The 17368-nt window shown below is 39.5% G+C and overlaps 1 protein-coding gene across 2 annotated transcripts in view; it reads left to right on the forward strand.

Annotated features, from left to right (window-relative positions):
• tmtopsb (teleost multiple tissue opsin b) overlaps positions 1-17368 on the forward strand; it is a 42767-nt gene that overhangs the window by 17692 nt on the left and 7707 nt on the right. For both annotated transcript variants that reach the window (XM_085362053.1, XM_085362054.1), the window contains one exon: positions 11784-12017. In XM_085362053.1, the coding sequence (XP_085218179.1) occupies positions 11784-12017 (234 nt within the window). The remainder of the gene's footprint in view (positions 1-11783; positions 12018-17368) is intronic.

Below are 17368 nucleotides of genomic sequence, written 5' to 3' on the forward strand. Positions count from 1 at the left end.
TCTAGGGATATTTAACCCAGCATGCCTGTCTTTGGACTGTGAGACGAGGCTGCAGAACCCATGCAGGCACAAGTCCACACAGCTGGCTGGTGAATTTGAACACAGGGCCCTCCTATTGTGAACAAACAGTGCTCCCACTGTCCTACTGTTGTGTCATCTTTATGACATGCTGCAAAAATTGATTATTGACTACCCGACAAACAAGCTGCAGCATGTCAGACTGCGCAGAGCTGCACAGGGGGTTGTGCTGTCTCCATTCCTCCATTCCTGCTCACCATGCCACATATAGAAATAATCTGATTTTACAGTGGTTGAATGGGCAGTAGGAGTACAAAACACTAGTGGATTTGTGGAGTGGTGTGAGAGGAATCTGCTTCTGAACCTGAATAAGACCAGAGAAATGGTGATCAACTTCAGAAGGAAAAAGACAGCTACAGTCTGTGTCTGTCCTAGGATGGGATGTTTATGTGGTAGAGGGGTACGTGTACCTGGCTGTCCATTTCAACAGTAGGCTGTAGCATAAAAGTGCAAGAGCAAGAGCAAGAGCTCTGTTTTCTAAGGAAGCTGATCCTTCAATGTGTGCAGCAAAATGAAGTAGTGCACTTAGCTGTGGTCTGCAGGGAGAGCAGCATTTTAGCTAGCAGCTTGAAATCTGAAAAAAGAAAGCGACCGGAGGACTTCTTTAAGTTGGTGAGTAGTTCCAGGTGTCTAATACCTGGGACTCTGGAGAAGCCTCTTGGATGCCAAGTGAAATGTATTCACAAACTTAAAGAAGTCCAGTTGCCTTCTTTTTTCCTGGATGACTGAGAACCTACACAGACATCAGAGCGATTAACACCACCAGGCTGAATAAGCGTATTTGGAAGGCTGTTTCTGTGACTGGCTGAAAATTGGACATTTTTACAGCTGTGGAAGAAAGGTCACTGAACAAACTGTAATCCATCATGGATAATCCTGCATTATTTACTGCAGGCAGCAGAGGACACATTGATTCAGCTGTACTGCTAAAAGGACAGATAGTTTTCTTTGTGTTAGTTTGTGATATAAACACAGATCTCAAAATTTGTTATTAGGATCTCATAACCTATAAAGATTTGTACCTAGTAGTTTATATGTGCTGATGAAATTAATAAAACCATCTCTGAGGTTCAGAGTTTAGGCTAAAATCTTCTACACTTCAACCAGAAATCGGTGAAGGATTTAACAGAGTAATGCAAAATCAGTTTGCAACAAACTTAAAAAGGCAAAATGTGTTTAAGCTGTCAGTGGTAACCCCAACACTAACTTTAGAGAACATCAAAAAGTACCAAACATATAGCTTTTGAAGCATGTCAGAATGGGCATTTTTGTGTCTTCTGTATAGCATTAGTGTTGGGTTTAGGGTCATAATCTGTGATGATTGAAGGAAAAATGGGAAATATTTACAATAATCATCTGAAAATGTCTTTCACAAATATAAAACTAAGTGAAGATCATGTTGAGTGATTGAGCCTAACCCGTCAAATAGTTGAAATAAATTCATTTGAAAAAAGCAGCACGGTGGCACGGTGGTTAGCACTGTTGCCTCACAGCAAGAAGGTCCTGAGTTCAATTCCACCATCAGGCCGGGTCTTTCTGTGTGGAGTTTGCATGTTCTCCCCGTGTTTGCGTGGGTTCTCTCCGGGTACTCCGGCTTCCTCCCACCGTCCAAAGACATGCAGCTTGTGGGGATAGGTTAATTGGATAATACAAATTGCCACTAGGTGTGAATGGTTGTCTGTCCTTGTGTGTTGGCCCTGCGACAGACTGGCGATCTGTCCAGGGTGTACCCTGCCTCTCGCCCTATGACAGCTGGGATAGGCTCCAGCGCCCCCCGCAACCCTGAAAAGGATAAGCGGAAGCGAATGGATGGATGAAAAAATAATATAAGTTAATTGATAAAACTATTTCCAAATCACTGCTGTAAATATTCTGCTTGTCTGTTTATACACAAACAATGGCTCCCTTAATTCTCCTTGTTCTCTTTCTGCATGGATGCCTGTTTGTCATTGCCTTCGTTGTGATGTATGTCCTTCATGTTAATCTGTGACAGCTACATGCACAGTGAGTCTAAGAATTAGGGTTGCCTCAGTCTTCGGCTGTGCATCATATGTCTTCACATTAACTGTGGGAACTGTTCGTTTCTATTAGCCCTGTGGGTGTTGTCTGTGTTGATGTTGTTTGCACAAGAATTTAATTTGCCACACCATTTGCTGGTTCATGTACCGTGCTTCTCTGGGTCTTTTCCATGCCTGCAAGCATAAGGAACTGTTTTTTACTAGTTGTTTGGAGCAGAGACTCAATTTAAGTGTAACTGTATGCAATAATCACTAGTTCAAATATTCTCTGTATTGCAGTGTTACCTGTGAGTAAGCGAAGAAGAAAATAGTTACACACCTTCACTGAAGTCTCAATAATGCAACTGTTTTGGTTGTATTAACATTAAAAGCATGACCCCATACTAAATGCAAACACGTCACATTGTAACTTTTCAAAGTCAGTCTTCTTCTGCATCGCTAACGTGGAGGCTGGTAATCTCTGGAGGTCACCATCAGTTGGCTTCCTTTTATCCATACTGAGATATTTCAACCCATCAGATGGATTGTCCCAAAAATATGTTGCAAATGTGCATGTTTGTTGTCCAAAGAGGATTAAACCTTATTACATTAACCATATCAGATTTCAAAGCATCATTTAAATTCACATTCTATCGTAAACTGTGATTAAATTCCTTAAGATATGGAGACAAGGAGTGGAGCAGTTGGTACAGATAAAGAAAGTGATGCTGCAGACTCGGTTACTTTATCAGTGACGCCATCTGAATTAATTAAGCAGAGGAAGACGGGCCAGATGTAGTGAGAAGTCTCTTAGCATACTGCATCCTGTCAGTGATGGCAGGTACATTGATGGATGTAGGTGTAGAGAACAAGGACCCCCCCCCCCCCCCCAAAAAAAAACAAAACAAGCAGAGAGTATAGCTGAGCAGGAAGATGACTATTGAGATTGACAGCTGCGATATTTTTTTAATGTCGTTTTGGCAGTTACTGTATACACTTCGTTTTTTTAATGTCCTTCACAGTTTCCTGTGGTCGACACCAAGTCAAACCTGGATCATCTTACATAAACAGTTTTTTTTTGGTAATGATTAAGATTTTTTAGAAAACTGTGTCTGGTTTTATTCATATTAAACAAGTGTGTTAAACAAACAAGCAAACAAACAAAAAAAGATATAGTCATAGACAGATGGTTTCTTCTGTCTTCATTCTTGTTTCTGATGATTTCTGAGTCTCAGTTAATGTTCTCTGTGTTGTTGTGCTGGTGCTTACTTTCTACATCTATGGTTCTTAGGCTACGTCCACACGTACACGGGTATTCTTGAAAACTGAGATTTTTCATTTTCGTTTTAAAAAAGAATCCTGTCCACACGTAAACGCAGAAATGAAGAAAAACGCTGCTAGGAACATGCCAAAGCAACAGGTGGAGATATATTCCTAACCGTGCAGAAATGTTGGCCAATCAGAAGTCTAGAAGCCTCGGTGGGAAAAAGTAAACAAAGATGGGGCATAGAAGCAGAACCGAGTCATATGTGTGGAGGGACAGTAACTGTGTGTGTATATGTAAGCATTTAAACACTGCAGAGAGTACAATTAACAGTAACAGTATTGTAGAAATTCATTTCACTGAAACAATAACGTGGCGCACACCTTTGACGCTGCGTTTTCACCATTTTTCTCGTCCACACGTAAATGCAAAAACTGAGTTTTTGAAAGTCTCCACCCTGGCAGGCGTTTTTAGAAATCTCCATTTTCAGTGACCGAAAACGTCGTTTACGTGTGGACGAAAGATGCAAACGCAGAGAAAAATCTGCGTTTTCAAAAATACCCGGGTATGTGTGGACGTAGCTTTAGTCTTCAGTCACACAGGTCTAGAGATATAAAATGTAGATTCAGCAGCAAGTTGGTGAATGTCTGCTGACTATTTCCAGGTAAAATCAGCTGGAAAAAGGCTGCTGCACTGAAAACACGTGAGGAAATTGTGATGCTAACTGGAAACTTTACCCTTCAAAGTAAAAGTTGGGCTTTTTGAAACATGTTGGTTTGTCTCCAGTTCTGGTATCTGTTGCACTTCATGGTTTCATCTTTATCCACTGCCAAAGCAATTGCAAGGATGCTTGTGGTGTAGCACTACACACCTCTCCACAACCAACTTCACCTAGCCCCAAATACACGTTTCCCCTGTGATCAGTGGTTGCCAGAAGGTTGCCAACTGGTCTCTGGACAGAATTTTACATTGCAAAATATTTTATTATTGTGTCTATTTGACATATATTCTGTTGAGGTTTTGTTTTCTTGTCTTTTCATTTTAATCTATTTTTATTATTATTATTATATGGTCAAAGTAGGTTTCCCAGCATTCCTGTTATATCTGTGCCTGACTCACTCTGTGTTTATGCATTGGTCCTTTTTGTTTCCTTGTCTCATACTTCTTGTTTGTGACCATGTTTCCCTTGTTTACTTCCTGTTTTACTATGAAGTGTGTTTACCTGTTTGTTAATTATATTCATCTGTGACCCTCTCCTTCCTGTTTCTCATTACCAGTTAGTCTCTGTGTGTATAAAGACCCGTGTTTCCTCTCTGTCCTTGTCAAGTCGTCTGGTAATGTTTCTTTGTTAATTTCTTCAGGGATGCTTCCTTGTGCTTTGATTTCCACTTTCTTTACATTTTTGCACTCCATATTTTTCCTATTTGCATCTGCCATTAAAGGCTCATCTGTAGAGTTGGATTTCTTGTAAGATTACAACAGATCATCTTCATTCATGATCTCAGATCATTATTGTAAAGCAGAATTGGTCTACAAATGTGCACTCCTAACATGGTTCAGATTAAGCATAAGTAGCCAAAGTTTTATATAATTAAGTCAGTATATGTACATGTGTACATGTACGAGTGATCCAGACACTAGCATTCAGGGAGTTTTTATTCTTGGCTCTATATGTTGTCGTTGAGAGCAGATATCCTTTATTCAATCATCTCAGTCAAAGTCACCTGCTAGGCCACCGGCATCCAATCAGAAAAATGTTGGCTTTAAGGGAGAGCGCCTAAAATGACCCAGAAGTTGGTGTCTCAGGACCGCAGCGAGGTGTGACCTGTGTATCCGATGTCACTGGTATGATGTTACGCAGCCTTTGCAGATGGCAGCGCGTTGTTACGTGAGGGGTGTATACTGAGCTCTCTCCTGTCCTCACTCTACACCTACGACTGCACGGCCACTAGTATCTCTTATTTTATTGTGAAGGAGGATCTCAGTGCCTTTAAACTTTATTGCTAAGAGAACCATCTCACCCTCAATGTCACAAAAACAGAAGAGATGATAGTGGACTTCTAATGATAATAATGGATTGGATTTATATGTAGCGCTTTTCAAGGCACCCAAAGCACTTTACAGTGAGCGAATGAATATTCACTCACTGGTGGAGGCAGCTACAGTTGTAGCCACAGCTGCCCTGGGGCAGACTGACAGAAGCGAGGCTGCCATATCTCGCCATCGGCCCCTCTGGCCAGCACCAGTAGGCGGTAGGGTAAAGTGTCTTGCCCAAGGACACAACGACCAGGACAGAGAGCCCGGGGATCGAACCGGCGACCTTCCAGTTACAGATGCGCTTCTCAACCCCATGAGCCACAGTCACCCATGACCTTCTAGAGGTGTAGTAAAGCACATACCCGATCACCATCAACAGCGCTGCTGTGGAAAGATTGAACAGCTTCCGTTTCCTAGCTGTACATCTGGCAGAGGATCTCACATGGTCAGTTCACACGAACAACATACCCCTTCATAGACAGCGCAGTTTGACAGGTGTGACAAACCGCGCTACCCATGACAGTGTGGTACCCGTGAAACCATGCTGCCCATGAAACCGCGCTGCCCGTGAAACCGCGCTGCCTATGAAAACACACTACCCGTGAAATCATGCTGCCCGTGAAACCGCGCTACCCGTAAAACCGCGCTGCCCGTTAAACCGCGCTGCCTATAAAAACACACTACCCATGAAACTGTAATACCCGTTAAACCGAGCTGCCAGTTAAACCGCGCAGGCAGCACGGTGTGACAGGTGTGACGGGCAGTGTGACGGGTGTGACAGCAGCGCGTTTCTAACCTGTGTGACTGATGTGACGTCATACAACCTTCACAGACAGCAGCAAGGTGCAACTGGTGTGATGCATTCAAAGCTCTTTTTTTGGATATTGCCTGCTTTTTATTCTCTTATCTGTCAAGATGATCCAACACTGCTTTAATAATGTTGAAATCTGGGGAGGCAAATTCTGTTGCCAGTTGGTATTGCATGGCAGGCCTTTTCTATGTTCATAATTCTTTCAATTTTCCAGTATTGCCAGTACCACTGGCTGAAATGCAGCCCCTAACCATGACAGAGCTTCCACTCAATTTCTTCAGACTTCTTTAAACTCTCTCCACACCATGTTGAGAGATGTCAAGTGGACAATAACCAATAGTTCTTTGGGAATCACCTTGTTGGTGCAGAAATACCGTTTAATGCCAGTCAAACTGTATTATCTGTGGCATTTTTCACAGATTAAGCTACATAATTATATGAATAAATGTGTTTTTTTTAAAGACAAACTGCTAACAAAGTGGCTAAAGATGCGGTTTAAAGCTGGTTAATTTTGCCACTAATTAAAGAACAAAAACCATCATTCTCCCTTCATAGTCTTAATGTGCCTGATAATATGTAATAAAAATAGTTTAATCCCCAAGTAGCTAAATTAAGTGAAATTAATCAGAAAGTGTTCCCCATTCTAAAACAATCTCATAACTAAACCACTCTTGGTTTAACAAACACAGCATCCTGGTTCTGTAAACACTTCGCTCTTTTCTATTGCAGCACACAACACTGACAGCTGATATGTTAAACCTTGAAAAAAAATGAGAATCTACTGAAATGCACTACTCCCATTCACTGGCAGAAAAACAAAGTCAGCAAAGTATCTGTTTTATTGATGGGGCCCGTCAGAGATTTCAAACATATTTATTAAAATGTTTCTGTTTCTTAGCCTTAAAGCTTCTTTAAGAATACGTGTACTGCAAGAACCTGGTGTATAATTTTCAGCTGACGGAGCTTTTGTGTGTGAAGTACCACAAAGACTTGTCATCAAATCTTTATGCATTAATTATCATAATGATATATAACAATATATTGTTTTAAATGTACTTGTTGTTTTCTGCCTATATAGATTTTATTCTATTATTAGGTTACTTTTGGTTGATTGCTGATGCACAGGTTTATAAACTGATACTACAGGTGCTACTACTAAAAATGACTCCGAATCTCAGTCTGCAAACATGCAAAGGCAAGCACAATTATTTTAGCTTGAAAAAAAAACCCCATGACAATCATCTTGGATCAAATTTTGATTGACATCCTATGAGAATAAAGTTATATTGCACCTCAAATCAAACAAAAACAAAAAGCACAATGTGACACATGACTGACGAGAGGAAGGCGATGAAATGCATCTCCACAGACTAGCTGGAGATGTCTATGTGGCTGTGTCAGTGAGAGAGATGGGAGTAGCTGAGAAAGAAAGGAGAAAACGAAATGAAAGATATGTTTGTTTCTCTTCATTTAACACAACCGATAGAGAGGCCTCCAGCAGAAGGCAAGAATTGGCTATTGAGTGCAAATAAAGCTATTGGATTCCAGTTTTTTCTCTTATTCAGAATGAAGAGATAAGAAAAAGAGTAGTAGGTACCCATGATTACCAGTCAGGACTGAAAAAGAAAGTAGAAAGGAGGCTTTAAAATAAGCTAAAATGACAAACATAGCGATGAAAGAGTAGAGTGTACGTACTGGCACTGAATGTAAACAAATGACCAAAAGAGAAGATCCCTCCAGTAATAGCAGGTTATAGGAGTGGTTTGGTAGCAGCATTGAAAAACACCTCAGCAGAAGCTTTGCAGATAGAGCAGGTAGAGCTGTTTTGCAAGTCATTCACTGTTAAGGTGAGCAACTCAGACTCAGTCTGCAAAACTGTAATTGACATGGGATGCGACAGCTTTCTCCCCAGTGAGTGGAAAAAGCAACATTACTGTTGCCTCCTGTGGAACTCTGTGCCCTTGTCCCTGACCTTTTAGACCTTCTTTGCAACCTTGATGACTTTAAACAGAGTGACAGCCTCGAGTAACCTCACCACTCTTAGACTGAAAATGAAAGGAAGTTCAAACCATTGGCTTGCTTTATGTGTAACAGTCTTACTAATATGGTTAAATTTAATACTTTGGAACTGGTGAAACAGACAGGAAATTTCACCGTGGGTTGTCTTTTCAAGGAGATTCTGTATAACTACCATTAGGACTTTAAAAGGAGCTTTCTTAATGTAACCCTCAGCTTATGAGATGTATTAAACAGTTGCCAAAGTTTGATGTGATGCGAAATAATTTTGATAAAATTTAATAGTCATACACTTTAAATGGTGGCTGCACCATTTAATATATTTTTGTCTTTCTAAAAGGGGGAACAAGTCTGCACACTATTTCAATTCAATTCATTTATTTGTCTCCAATTCTTTAGCAAAAAATTGAGCTAATGTTTTAAGAATTAAACTATTAAATTAAAGCATTTAGGTCAGAACACAAAGCCTAAGCTTTTGGCTGACCTTATTTTTTGTGAGTTTATCCATCTCTGCTTAAACCTGTTTAAACCATCTTTAATCTATGTTTAATTTAAGCATCCACCAATGCAATTAGAGAAAATAATTTAAATCTAATACCTCCCCTTGAAGTTGACCCCTTTAAGTTGGAATTTTTGTAATAATTTATATTACCAAAATAGGACTAAATGTGAGGTCAGAATATTCAATAGCACTGAGTATTTCTCGCTTTTAAATGTTTCACATCATCAAACAAAGTTTGATGTTAGACAATGGTGACCCGAGTAAATGCAAAATGCAGTTAAATGAGCAACAGAATAACATCTACAGAACTGCAGGCATTAGCTGCCTTGGTTAAGGTCAGAGTTCATGATTCAACAATAAGAAAGAGATCCAAGGTGAAAGCCACCGTTAACCAAGATGAACAGAAAGACTCACAGAAAATATCCTGTGGACTGATGAGAAAAAGTCTAATCTGTTACAGAAATTAAGCCTTCCAAAAAAATCTAACTAACAGCATTTCATAAAAAGAAAATCATACCAAACATGGTGGTGGTAGTGTGATAGTCTGGGGCTGGATAATGTCTGGTTTATGTCCTGAGGCTCGATGGTGCTTGGGTTCGGCAGCAGGACAAAAAAACAAAATGAAAGTTTTGGGGTACATTAGTCAAAAAACTCATTGTCAGTTAATTCAAATTCCTTGATTGCAGTTCTTGTTGCCAAGGGTAGCAGAGCCAGTCATTAGGGTTAAGGGGCAATTACTTTTCCACACAGCACCAGGTAGGTTTGGATGGCTTTTTTCCCCCTTAATAAATGAAATCATCATTTTAAAACTTTATTTTGGATTTACCCAGGTTATCTTTGTCTAATATTAAATTTTGCTTGATTATCTGAAATATAAAAACTAAGAAGAATGCTTTTTCACAGAGCTGTACATTTTGCCTCTAGACAGTTTTATTTATCTGGTAATCTGACTACTCCACTCCTTTCTGCATCTGTCCCTCTGGTTTACGCAAAGCTTGCTTAATAATACTTTTTTCTATCCCCGTGCTGTCATCTCTTAGGTGATTTTATAAAAATGAAGTTGATGTCCATAAAAACTGATCTATTTGATTAGGAAATGATGAGAACATTGTGCTGCCTAGAGTTGCAGTTTTATGGGCTGGCAAGAACTTTTCATCTCCTCCTTGTGAAGAGTTGCAGACTTAAGATTCAGGATGCAGACTGAACCTTCTGCTCTGCATACAACTGTACACATTTAATCTCATTCATCCTTCAGCTCCTTCAGTATATTGGACAGTAAGGTCTGGACTTTCCTTCCATTCAGGAATTACGGATGCATAGACTGCTTGTTGAATTGCTTTTGCCTGGGACAAATGACCAGAAGGGCTGAATTGCAATTTTGCCCTTTGTGCCACAGTACAAACACTTTTTACTTTGAGACTAGTTCAAACTAATATATATTCATAACATTAGACAATATTTATTTACAGAGAAGATCCAGATGTACTCTTCTTTCAACCAGGTCTGTAGGACATGCTTTAAATCTCTCAGGCATGAAATATGGCAAATGTTTGTTCAGCTTAGTACTGATGAGATTTTGATTCCTGCAGAAACTCATCAGGGAAAGTCTTGAGCTTCTGTCCACTGCTGTGTACAGGAGCCTTTGACGCCCATGTTTTACTTATCATTCTACTTAACATCTATAACTTAGTTCAGATTCATCATTTCCAAAGAAAAGCTAGAGATGCTCACACATTCTGCTTGTATGCAAACTCCAACCGTCAACCCAGCAATGTGATGGAACATGTCCTTGATCGTGTGACACTTTGTGCGCTATGTCTGACCTGATGCTGTCACATGTCCAAACATATCTTAGTTTTTCTAGCACACTCTGCCTTAAAAATGTGCTTCAGGGGGTAAAGGCTTGAAATAATCTTCAAACATCCTCCACGTCCAGCTGACACAGCAGCTGTCACATGGATTGAGAGGCTACAGTTTGCTGAGAGTAATGTGGAAGACGTGATTTTGTTCTCCAAATGTTCATTTTTTTACTTGAAATTTCAACAGTTGACACATAATGGAAACAAGCACAAGTGCCTAAACACAAGTGCATGTTTGTTGTCTGTAATACAAACCAGTGCGTGCCAAGTGCATGTTTAAACCTGGAAGTAGTTGACATGTTGGATGATGTCCATGTTTAAATTAATTACATGCCACAAGAGACCAGTATTTAATGTTTGTCCATTTAACATTTAACAGCACAGACAATGCTTCAGTTCTGATTTAATCCCAGTGACTAAAGCGTTCACCGGCATTAACTGATAACGTCATAAACTCACTAACACAAGAAAGCCATACCTGTGTTTTTTTTTAAAGGTTTCATCAACAAAATAAGTATAAATCTAGATACTGAGAAGAATATGAACACTTAATTATTCATTAGATTAAATAAAATTCTTACTGATCTCCAAGCACTCTCAGTCTGAGGACGTCTTCTTTCTTTTCTTGTGAGTTTGTAAACCCACCTTGAAAATTCAGTTTGATGAAAATTAAATGGGGAAAAAAGACAAAAGTAACTTTTTATGATGTTTTCTCCTTTTTCTTTTCTTACCTGAGTAAAATCGCATCTTCTTTTATGTATGATAGAAATTATTTATTTATGATTTCCAGCGTATTAAATCATACAGATTAGTCTCTGTTGTTGCTAAAAGAATATTGCTTTTACTGCTCTAGGCCTCTGTGGGTCCCGCCAATTGATTGAATTATTTGATGTTCATCGTGCTGCTGTCTGCATTTATGGTCTTAGGTTATTGTGCATCAGGTGTTTTGGTTTTTGAAAACTAATGTTTGCATTCTGGTTTAAGGTGTGTTTTTACACAAGTCAGCTCTGAGTTGTGCTTTTGGAGGGGAGGTATGGCAGCTTTATAACTGGTCAGGGGGGCACAGACATAGGGAATAATAAAGCAGAGATTAATGCCACTGTTGGGGGAGAAAAGTCTACAAGCTGCTGAAATTGCAGCACCACTGTTTTTTTGTCTGTTTTTTTTTTTTTTGGCATCATGACAGTAGATCAGTAAAGTGTCTTTTCCTCTTTGTCAGGTCCGCAGCGTGAGTTCAGTGGTGACCCGTCGCAGAGAACAGCGGGTGCTGGTGATGGTTGTCACAATGGTGGTATGCTACCTGGTCTGCTGGCTGCCCTATGGTGTGGCAGCTCTGCTTGCAACCTTCGGCCCGCATGATCTTTTGACACCAGAGGCGACCATCATGCCGTCACTGCTGGCCAAATTGTCCACTGTCATCAATCCCTTTATCTACATATTCATGAACAAACAGGTGGGTTAGTGCTCTTTATTTGTCTTAATGACTTTTTTGCAAACATCACTCTCTCTCAACATCTCTTCAGTTTTATTCTAAAACATGCTTACAGTAGAAAAGGCAGCATCTCTTTTATAACTGTAGATCCATCATAATTCATTTAAGGTTGTCTACATCTTGTTTGGATTAGTTAGTGTTGGAGATATAAGCATACAGTTTATGGTACCTAATTTATGCAGACATAAACGCGGGTAACTACCCAAATGGATGTTGTGTGGCCCTTCCTTCCTACCTATAATTAAACCAAACCGAAAGCAGTTTTTCTGTGACAAAATGAAAAATTAAACATTTGACCCTTTTACAGAGACTCTTTTCACACCTGGAAGCTATATCTAAACTAAATTGTGATTTCACAGCTCTGATTGATGGCACAAATGGTTTAACTGAGTCTACTCTAAGCTCAAAATGACACCTTTTCAATGTTTGCTTGGTTCAACCAACAGCGCAAATTTCTAGATTTATCAAAATTACTGAAAGGCAGACGAGATCGTTTACATTACATTACATTTAAAAGCTGGAACCATAAAATTTAGGTGTTTTCAAAACCAAGAAAGAGGCAAAAAATTTTCTCACAGCACTGGCTTAATGTCATTTACACAGAGTAAAAGAGATGTATACATTTAACATTTAGAGGGTAATAAATTGAGTAAGAACCTTTTTAAACAGTGAGATTGAGTCTTCTTCTAGTCTGTCACATGGTTTGCAAGTTTAATCTGATATAATACTTGATGATGTAATTAACTCCACTCACAATGTCCCTGAGGAGCTTCCCTTAGGTCATTCCAGAAGCAACGTTGGTGAGTAGTAGGGGAAAACATTATCACTAATGGCCAGCCGGTTCCAGAGACAGCTGCACCCTCAAACTCCAACCAGCTGACTTGCATTCACTTAACAATGCACATATACTACCACAATCTGAGGATTTGCAGACATTTTCAATGCATGAGCACTACGCGGCATGAGAACAAGAACAGAGAGGTGCTTTGTTTGACAGGGACAACTTTAAAAATCAATGATATCTTAGAAAGAAACACACAGTGCAAACATAATAAAAGGCATGTAAAGGACACTACATCCTTCTGACCTTCTCCAAAGATCATACCGTTGTTATTCTGAGGCTATTGGTAAATTTATGGGTTTTCATAAAATATGGATGACAATTGGAGGGTGGATGTTTTTTATTGAGATAGCTTAAAGAATGCTTAAAACAGAGAGTTCAGCTTGTCTTGATGGCTGACTGGGTGTAGTTATTAAGACTGGTTCAACTTCATATTGCAGTTGCTCACTGCTGGTTGTTTAAGGTTTACTGCACTGTTAATGCTTCTTTGCAACTTTTCTAAGAGTGCAGTCAATTGTCATTTTGGTTTTTTTGTTGCACAGTTCTCAAGGACATTCATTTTCTCAGTTTTGCGTTCTACATGCCGACCATCAAGGCAGCGTCATCTTTGTTTGCATCTTCCACTGACATTCAAAGAAACTCATCTTTGAACTGCCATATGCAGGCTTTAGAATTGTGGCTTTATATGAGCAAAACATCACTCGCTCCATCTTCAAGGCAAAATAATCTATTATCTTTTTATCTCTCCTTGATATTTTTTTTTAGCTAAACAAAAATATTACATAGCAGCTGATTGTTCAGTGGATTTGCTGATTTAACCGAGCGTTGCCAGAAGCCATTTGTATCAGCTCTGACTCCAATTAAATCCATAAACTTCTCAACCAGAGGCAACAATAAAAGTTAAATATTTTCTTGTTAATAATCTGAATATCAGCCACTGTCCCTACCAAAGGCTCATAATGATCTGTTAGAGAACAAAACAGTGCTGTATTTAAATTGGACAAAATGTTCTTACACCTCATTTTTGCTCTTATTTGTGAACAGAGCGGACGCCACTGGGAGGCCTCTCTGTTGTGCTGTTCTTTAGAAAAATCACTTTTTGAGAGTCGCCTGTTTGTTGCCTCTCCAGTGCACCCGTTTTCACTTTCGTTAGTACCAAAGCAGGTGAAATGCAGTGATTTACAGTGATGTATGCTTGCAAACAGTAAGGACTGATGCTCTGTCCATTAATATGCTGCTTGGAAAAAAAAATGAGAACATTCAATTGTCAGAGTATCAAAAGGTTTCTATGCAAAAATCCAGTGACTAAAGAAATATAGGATTTACACTTGTGGAGAAAGCAAGCAGACGTCCTCTCACCCTCTGCTGTCTCTTTCTTTACATATTCAGCTAGAACACACATGAAGACGCAGCGCAGACAAAGACAGAGCTGACATTACTCTAACGGCGTCAAAGTCATAAAACACCCCCACCTCGCCCCGCTGTTCAGTTGTGATACACATCAGTGACATTTACGGACGATGGAAAATCTAGTTGATGTTACTGCTGTTCCTAAATGACAGCAGATCAAACTTCAAGGTGCTTTTTTAGCAATTTCACTGTAGATAAATCTTTAAAGCAGTCATTAGCAGATTAATTTAATGACTGCAAACAAATCAGATCAGCACACAGAGGATGGCTTTACGCAATTATTTTTATTACAGTGAGAAAAAAACGATGGTTTCTATGGTTTCTCCTGTTATGTCAGTAAACCTTAAAACCTTATCACAGTTGTCAAAAGTTCATCTAAACAATGATACTGGGTAAAATCTACTTTCTTTTTTCTTTTTTACCTCTACAAGTCATTAGAAAGATTCCTTTGAGCTTCTGCCCCATGCAGACATGATTGCATCGCATAATTTCTGCAGATTTATCCACTGCATTCATATTCATACTGGAAATCAAGAGCAAGCAAGTTTTTGCCCTTCTTGTTCTTCAGGGGAGGTTCGTGTCCTTTCTGAGTTCATCTTAGGACACCTGAATTGTAGATTGACAGGTGTACCATTCCAGTCAGACTTCTCTCCTGACGACCTCTCCTGAGGAGGTCATGTCAGGTGGATGCTGGGCATTTGACATCTAAAGCAAGAGTCCACCTGGGACTCATCTTCCTGCCTTACTGAGTAAGGGAAAAACATAAGTGATGCGGTGATCAGTACTCTTGCCTCAGCACTTGGTTCAGATCTGCGAACTTGTCGGGGGGTGGGAGGGGTGTCTTTCTGTGTAGAGTTTCCTGTAGAAGTTTCCCCAAGCGCTCCAGCCTTCTCCTAGAGTACTACGACATGCTTGTTAGGTTTATGGGGATTCTAAATTAGAGCCCGACCAATGTGGGAGTTTTTAGACTGATACTAGACAATATCGAGTATTTTTTTTATATTTATTTGCTTTCAGACACACAAAACATATTTCCCAAACATTTGTTATGTATAGTTATTTACTCATCCTCACAAAACTGATGACAATGAAGCTTAAAAATAATCTTGTTTATAATTCTCAGAGCAAGTTATGAATTAGTCTTTTACGCCCTGCAACAACCAGCCCATCTGAGCAGAGTGTCCTTTAGTGGACAAACTATGCAGTGTCAAAACTCAAAACATGCGTGAAAGGTGTTTCTGCTCCCTCCGCTTTACTTATTGAAGTTTCATTCATCAGCTGGTATAAATATTGACACATATGACTGATATATCAGTATGGCTCTGGTCTAATTTGGCTGTACGTGTACATGTGGGTGTAAGTGGCTGTCCATCACTCTGCATTAGCCCAGCCACTAGTGACTTGTAAGTATGCACCTGGTCTCTTACCCTAGGACAGTGTTGTGGCCATTTTTGTTGAATTTTTATGAAACATAATTTGTATCCATTTTTGATTTTTCTTTAATACAATAAGAATATCATAGTTTGCTTTGTCAGTCTGTAATTAATTTTACTTTTGGGAAAGTTTTGGAAAAGTGGTTAGTTTGGTAACTTTTGGACCCTCCCATTAATTAAGGGATTAAGAGCACACTAGGGGGTGTGGTGGAAATGTTTTTTTTTTGTTTGTTTAACAAATGTCAGTTGGGACGAGGGTTTAAAATGATTTGTTGACCACTTTTTGAAATATAATCAAATTAACTTTCGTTTATGTTTAAGTTGTAAGACATTATTGGGTTGATTTTTTTCTTTGTATTTTACCATGAAATAAACGCCATATATTTTCAAAGAAGTCAGAAGTGTGTTCTGAAACAAACCACCTGTTGCCACCCACGGCCTTTTCGTGGACTATTTTTCTGTTTTGGAACTTAAGAGGCAGCGACAGACAGCCTGGATAGGCTCCAGCCTCCCTGTAACTCAAAAAAAAGAAAAAAAGTTTATTTATTCAGTTCTGTTTAAACCAAAATACAGTGGGGTGTGAGAATGACAAAACAAAACAAATGGATGTACAAACAAATGGAGAGAGACTTAACTGAAACATTGGCTGTTCCCACCTTTCAGGTGCACTCATTTCCCCATTTTAATCATTTTTACTACCTGGATTGTTTCCCAAGAAAAATGGCATATAGTAGGAAGAATGGATACAAGCGTTTACAACACCTGATGTTATATATATCTTTATGCCCGTGGCTTTGACAAAATCTCAGCATACATCTTGGGAGTGAGAACTGTCTGGGTGACTAGAGAAGCCTGTTATTTTAGCCAAACTGGATTTTTCCATAGTGGGAATAGGTTAATTGATTAATCCAAATTGCTCATAGGTGTGAATGCAGGAGTGAATGTGAGTGCGAATGGTTGTCTGTCCCTGTGTGTTAGCCCTGCGACAGACTGGCGACCTGTCCAGGGTGTACCCTGCCTCTCGCCCTATGACAGCTGGGATAGGCTCCAGCGACCCCCACGACCCTGAAAAGGATAAACGGAATGGATGGATGGATTTTTCCTTTGTAATATGGTGCATTATTATGCTGCAGCAAGCCAGCATAATAATGCTGTGTATAATCAGCAGTGACATTCACATTGTGGTATTCAAATCACTGGTGTTAAAGGGCACAAATTCTGCCAAGAAAACTTTCCTCACACCTTCACAGCAACACCAGGAAGAGTGCAAACTGCTGACACAAAGCCAGTTGTGTCTTTGGATTCACGCTGTTCTTGCCAATTTCTTTCCAAGAGTGGAACCTTCTAATAAAGTGCTGAGCAGGAGGAGTGATGACAGTCCTAACAACCACTCAGTAGTTTCTCACAGTAATTTAAATTTTAAAACATATTTTCTCCTTTTTTACTCAAAAAACAAGCTCAGAAAAACAGCCAAATTACATCAAAATCAACGTAACGTATCTCATCCATTTGTATTCTTGCAAAATTTTCTTTCCGTCATATCCTGTCATCTGTGATATATGCATTTTTAAATTCAGCTATCGTTTGATGTTTTCCGATGGTACTTTGTATAGTGACGCAAGGCGTTT

The sequence above is a fragment of the Diplotaxodon limnothrissa genome, linkage group LG9, assembly GCF_057381915.1.
Source record: "Diplotaxodon limnothrissa isolate DT_005_m linkage group LG9, D_limnothrissa_male_GT1.1, whole genome shotgun sequence".
NCBI lineage: Eukaryota > Metazoa > Chordata > Actinopteri > Cichliformes > Cichlidae > Diplotaxodon > Diplotaxodon limnothrissa.